The following is a 6000-nucleotide window of genomic DNA, read 5'->3' on the forward strand; positions in this document are numbered from 1 at the left end:
TCACCTGTATAGAACCCAGTTAATTGAGCGTCTCACGTAAAATAAAAGAAAATGATCTGCATTATCGATCCCAGTTTATTAATTAGCACACAACAACGCTGTTAACGCAACTATCGAAATTAATTAGTGATATTTGCCACCAAACCAGTTCCCTGGTACCTTTTCCCACAGCCATGTCTCTTCCCTTGGTAATCCATTTTTTTCCCCTCAAATCACCAAAGGTAAAGGGATGCTCGACCACAGTCTTTTTTCCCAAACAAAAGCCAAACGGAAGCTTCTTTGCTCTCGGCCAGACGTTTCGGTCGGGTTGCGCTGTGGCTGGTGGTTTTTTCGCTCCCTATTTTCAAAAGCGAATGGTAGAATTCTCCCACCTGTGGGACGATTGCGAGGTAGAGCAGAGCGTATCATTTAATTATAACATAAATATCATAAAACGGTTGCCCCTTTGTGGGCAGAAAGTTTGGCGACCTCCCAACGGTCATTGATTGTTCATTATAAGTCGAGTCTTGGTGTGCGTTTTTTCATGATTAAAGAGTCTGAAAAGTTGAGGCTTGTACATAGAAATAGTATGCGCTCTTCGTTTTCTTTATAGAATGCAATCTTCGTTATCGTCTTTCGATTAGACATTTTCATTCGTCGTGATATAGAAAACGATGAAAAATTTTGCATTGTAAGCTACTACATACCCGAGACTTAGCTGACTATGGCAGACGTCGAGCTTTTACAACATTCAGTTTCGTGTTATTTCGTTGCCGTTGTGTTCTCGGTTGATTCATGGCTCGGGATCATCGCTGGCACGGATAAGCGAGCTAGTGGCCCAGTTTTGTGTGATGTAAAAGTGCGAGTGTTCGTTTTTCTTTCACTATCAAATCTCCTCTCTTTCAGCGCCGAGCCATAAATCATAGCCGAATGAGGCGGAAGTTATGCGACAAAACACGAGACCGCCCGCCCGGTTTCGATAGAGTTGATTTACTGGAGCATTCCCAAGCCTATGCGCGCTTAGCTGAGATTCTCTTATAGTTTTTTTTTCAAACATCAGCGAACGGATGGAAAGCACCGAAACTAAAAATGGTAGAAAATAGAGGCTACGCCATTTACATTTTTTGTAATGCGCACAATTTTAACTAAAGCCCACAACGACAAAAGCACACGCGAAAGGGATAAACTTAAGCGAATGGAATTGGAACAGGTCTGGGAAGGATTTGGCTGAATGTCGACAGTCACCCAGCAGCCGCCGCGGTACACGTACTAAAGCCATTAGGATTATTCAATTTTATTATTCATATACGCCGCTCCAGTTTGTCCTTTTTCGGCGTCCTTTTCGCCGGCGCGTGCTCTCTCTATCTCCTTTTCCTTGTTAATCTCTTTCTCTCTCTTTCTCTCTTTCTCTCTGTCTGTACGTTTTGCTTTCACGCCTCGCGGGGAGCTTTCCAGCAGCCGGGACCGTGTGCCAGAAATCGCCATGAATCATTTATCTGCTTAAATAGCTTCCGGGGTTGGTATGACCTGTGCGCATTGTTGGAACCTAATCTCGGCAATGGTCCCCGGAAAACGTGTCGCCGTGACGGTCGGCGTGGTGGGATCGGTTTTGCTTCCGTTTTTCGTCAGTGGCGAGTGGTCAGGATCAGGTGGCCGGGCTGGGTGAGATTAGGAAACGAGAAATGGCCGGGGTGAAAGCGTGCCAAGATTTACAAATAGTGATGCGCACTATCCATTGTTGCTGGGTGGAAGATGGCCGGGGAGGGGATGGCAGAGAGAGAGAGAGAGAGCGGTCATTTGTCTGCAAATGGAGACGTTCCAGAGCGCCACAACATTAGCTGATTAGGCCTGTGGTGTGAACCGTCCGACCGTCGAAAGGGCTTTAATTTTTAAGCACTCATTTTCGGAAACCCGGCCCAAGGTGTGTGCTAACGCAAACGGGCGCTAATTTTGCCTCCGGATCGCATTCCCCGGTGACGTCATCGTGGGTGGGGGAGTTTAAACCGTCCGGTGCTCAATAAATTGTACATGATCTAAGCTTGATTAGGAGCAAAGCCGTGGGGAATTAGGCTTTTGTGCTAACTACGTTTCGTTGAAACAATGGGCCGGACTAAAGCCGTGCAATGCAATTTCCGCTGAAATTAGTGCCGATTAGTGCGAGCAGGATGGTGGACTTTAAGGCGATTTAATACGCAACGAGTGCGCTTTGTTGATTCTCGGATGTTTTTCTATGATCTCGTTCAAAAAAGCTTCATGCGACTTGTCCCGGGAATCCTACATCTGTTGATTGAAAATCGCTTTTTTTTTTGCATAAAATATGCTGATTACGCTCTATTTGAACGTAGTGATATTTTGCTAGGTGATAAAGCTCACAAGCACATAGTTTTACTCATTTGATCATTAAATCAAACATTTTCATCAATCTGTTGCGCGCAACGTCCAATAACAAAATACTTCAACTGGATAGAAATGCAATTCAAAAGTAGGCCGATTTTACAGCAATTTCATTACAAAATCCATGCATTTTTTCCCGACCAGATTCAAACCATGCTGGAAAGGCAGATTGGAATGTTCGGACGTTTTTCCTTCATTTTCCTCAACTAGCCGTTTTTCGTACCCCAAAACGAACCATTGGAATTGGGTTTTTATTCTCAAATCCACTCAGCGGTACACATGACAGGTCGTTCATTCGGCGAACGAACTCAACATAAAATGTCCTTTTGTTGCTTTTTTTTTCCCGCCGTATAGGGATAGTAAAAGTGGACCAATGTGAACAAAGTTCTGGTTTTTTTTCGGTTTATTTCTTCTCACCTGGGTGGGCTATTTTTTATTGCGCCCGCAAAACTGGTGTATGACGAAAAAGAAAGCTATCACCATACAAACACACGGACAGAATTCACTTTTACGATCGTGGTGACGTGTTTGATTGCTTTCCGGGCTGCATTTTGGCAAGCACATATACCGTTGGTGTGCTCGAGCGCAGCTAATCCAATGTAATGGAGTAAATGGAATGCATAATGTAGGCCAAAGTTCGTTTACATTTAGCCGACAGTTTTGAGTGGTAGGAAAAAAGCCACTTTCGGGTACTTTCTATCTATCGTTTGGATTATGCTAAGTGTCAGGAAAATTGAGGCTATATCAGTTTCATTTAGCTGCATATAATTGGTTAATGAAATGGTTTATAATAAACAATCAATTTGTGGAGTTTATGCTATGTGTTTATGTGGAGTTTAAATGCTATAAGCTACCACTGCTCTGAAACAGTTGCAATTTGCTTTCCAGCTCGAAGGTACTCGTTCTCCTACATTGCGAAGGAATGCGAGATAAATGCCAAAATTCAAGGAAGAACAATGCATCCGCCGGGAGCGTCGGAAAAGGCTCCAGTCGTGACGATACAAAAAGCACACACATATGAGCAGCCGCATTATTAGCCCATTGAAAGTTTCGACATTTATGCGATGATTGAAAAGCACTCAGACGAGCGGACCAGATGCTCTCAAGCGGTTCGTCGTTCGCTGGATGGGCCATTTTATTGTCCACCCGTGTGCATAAACTGATGCGAGCATTGCCCTTCGTCCAAAGTGCAGCGGTTTGTGCAATTCGGGCACTCTGGCGCGAGGCGCGAGAAAAGAGCAGCAAAAGGAAAAACGAGGGAGAACGATTTGCATATTTATGTGTTTTCTGTTGGCCCCGGTTCTATTGTGCGCTCGTTCGGTGTTTTCGACGTGTTTGGACTTAATTTCCGCTCGCAGTTGTCTGAGTTGTTTTTGATCGTTTGTTTTCGAAGCGGCGCCTGTCACAGGGCTGGACAGCATCACAACCATGGCCAGGACGAGCATAAAAACGAGAAGAGATCCAGAAAAGCAACATAAAACAAAACAAAACTTGAATAAACTGTTGGAGACACCGTGAGTAGCTACAAAAACCGGGAAATTCAACCGGAGTTGGGGGAAGGTGGTGTCCTTTTTTTGCTCGAAAAAATGACCAAAAGGGACAGTTTTCCACCTTTATCGGCATTTGGCCTTCACTGGCGTGATCGTGAATGGAAGTGATGCAATTTTAATTGAAAACACGCCGCTGACACGGCTAGTTATTCATATCGTGCGATTGGCTCAACATGCAGATTATCATAATTTTATGTGACGTTTTGTCGGTGGAGTTCGTTGTTGATTTCCCAAAGCTTTGCTGAGGGTTTCATTCCTTTCTGAGTGGGCTAGCAAGGAACCGAAAAGTCTGGCCGCTGACGATTGAGTTCGCGTTTGTTTGGCACCGTGGGCAAAGCGCCAGGTGGGTCGTTTTCTTCGGCGACTGGTGAGTTATTTCTAGCTCGTCGAATAAAAAAGCAAATAAAACGACACGAAACCGATGGCGAAGGATCTTGCATAGATAACCATTTTTTCCCTCTTGTTTCGAAATGGTAAACGATGAACGAGCGGTAGTTTATTGATTTTTCTTGCTGGGCGTGCTGGTCGAGGCGTTTGCGTGCGTTTTGCAACATTCCAAACAGTTTGAGGTCAAACGGTCGGTTGATCGTTTCAAGGGCGGTGCAGTTGGGGCTTTAACGGACAAAAAGTATTACGGAGTTTCGTTTGCATACACTCATCGACAAAGGGGAAAGAAAATATATCTCAAGTAAGCCATTCGTATGGTAATATGTTCAGTTGCATGCATGAAAGCAATGAATCGAATATAACTGACTAAACAAAGGACGTTTTGGTAACAAGGACATTTTGGAACCACGGGTGTTAATTTGGGAAAGTCTCTCAAAATTTCGTTGAGAATTCGATGGTAGAGAGTGCATGTAACTAAATTTAACACGTCAACGGCTGCATTTACACGACTCGAGGTCGAACCATCATCACAGAGCTTTTCAACGAACTGAACGGTCCGGTGAACGAAACCCAAATCAAGCCTTTCTCCAAGGTTTGCTTCTTGGTGGTGTATTCGCCATTAAGGTGGCTAAAATAAAAGGGAACGATCGATCACTTTCCGAACGTCTGCCAACGCTTATGGGAGCTTATGTTCGCGTCTTCACAAACCTGGCATAGCAATCCTTGAACCACCACGCACCACGATACAGCTTAGCACAGTTGCTTGTGTTGACGTCGTTCTGCTGATCGTAGGTGGTGAACATCGATCCCACATGGTATCGCAGCGAGTCCCCAGCCGTGCCGGTGTATTTTCCGAGCGTTTTGATCTCGAACTTTGCGTCCTCGTTTCCAATCACGAATGCGTCGTAATGTGCGTACTTTATTTCGTTCTCAAAATTCTCCATCGTGATTAGCAGCTCATGTGGCTGTTGTGAGAGCATCTTGTGCAGTTTGTTTAGTCCTAGCCAATGCTCGTTCTGTGTGTCACCGAAACCTTCTCGATAGGCTTTCCAGCTGCGATAGAAGTCAACAGAACCGTCGAATCGTGCCTGAAATACGATCCACTCGTTGAGAGAACTTCCTTCAACGGTGGTGCCGGTTTTAACCAAATCATTCAAGTACACATTATACAATTCAGCAACGACAGAATTCACAACGGTACTTTTTAAATTAGCATTTGTCTGCCAAGCTGTTACACAGTTTTTGGCGCTAGACTTAAGTAGCTCCACCAGCTCTGAGTTATTGTGGGAAATTTCATCCAGCGTCGTTGCGATTCGTTCCTCCAGAGCGTTCAGGTGAGTCAGTAGTAATTCAAAATGGAACCCGCTTAGATCACCGTGTGTGTTGTTGAATCCTTGCTCGGAAAAAGCGGATACTCCACAAATTCCCACTAGCAGGAAGATAATTAACGATTTAGCAAGCATCTTGAACGAGTGAACACGCACGTTGTTGAAACACCCGTAGTGAACTGAGCATAGCTTACTAGCTTCAGCGTGATAAGTAATGAAGAGTAGCAATGGTAAACCAAACGCTTATCAAAAGGCATTTGCTCATGATTGTGGTTTAGGTATTCTCTTTGCGGTTAAATGAGTTAGCAGTTCATCTCATCTTACATCGCAGGCGTGCAAGTGGAGCTATTGGAATTGCGTGA

General features: G+C 44.5%; 1 protein-coding gene across 1 annotated transcript; it reads right to left on the reverse strand.

Moving 5' to 3' along the window:
* Nucleotides 1-4811: 4811 nt before the first annotated feature.
* LOC128724937 (fibrinogen C domain-containing protein 1-like) lies at nt 4812-5773 on the reverse strand. Its single transcript, XM_053818659.1, has 2 exons — nt 5019-5773; nt 4812-4938 (listed from the first exon to the last, which is right to left on the reverse strand). The coding sequence occupies exons 1-2, from the start codon at nt 5771-5773 to the stop codon at nt 4812-4814; spliced, it is 882 nt and encodes a 293-aa protein (XP_053674634.1).
* Nucleotides 5774-6000: the final 227 nt, after the last annotated feature.

The sequence above is a fragment of the Anopheles nili genome, chromosome 3, assembly GCF_943737925.1.
Source record: "Anopheles nili chromosome 3, idAnoNiliSN_F5_01, whole genome shotgun sequence".
Taxonomy (NCBI): domain Eukaryota; kingdom Metazoa; phylum Arthropoda; class Insecta; order Diptera; family Culicidae; genus Anopheles; species Anopheles nili.

Excerpts from the sequence above, each read along its gene's own strand:
- LOC128724937 (XM_053818659.1), bottom strand. The coding sequence starts at position 5,773 with ATGCTTGCTAAATCGTTAATTATCTTCCTGCTAGTGGGAATTTGTGGA. Across the intron at positions 4,939-5,018 it reads TTCAAGGATTGCTATGCCAG|CCACCTTAATGGCGAATACA; the intron begins GTTTGTGAAGAC and ends CTTTTATTTTAG.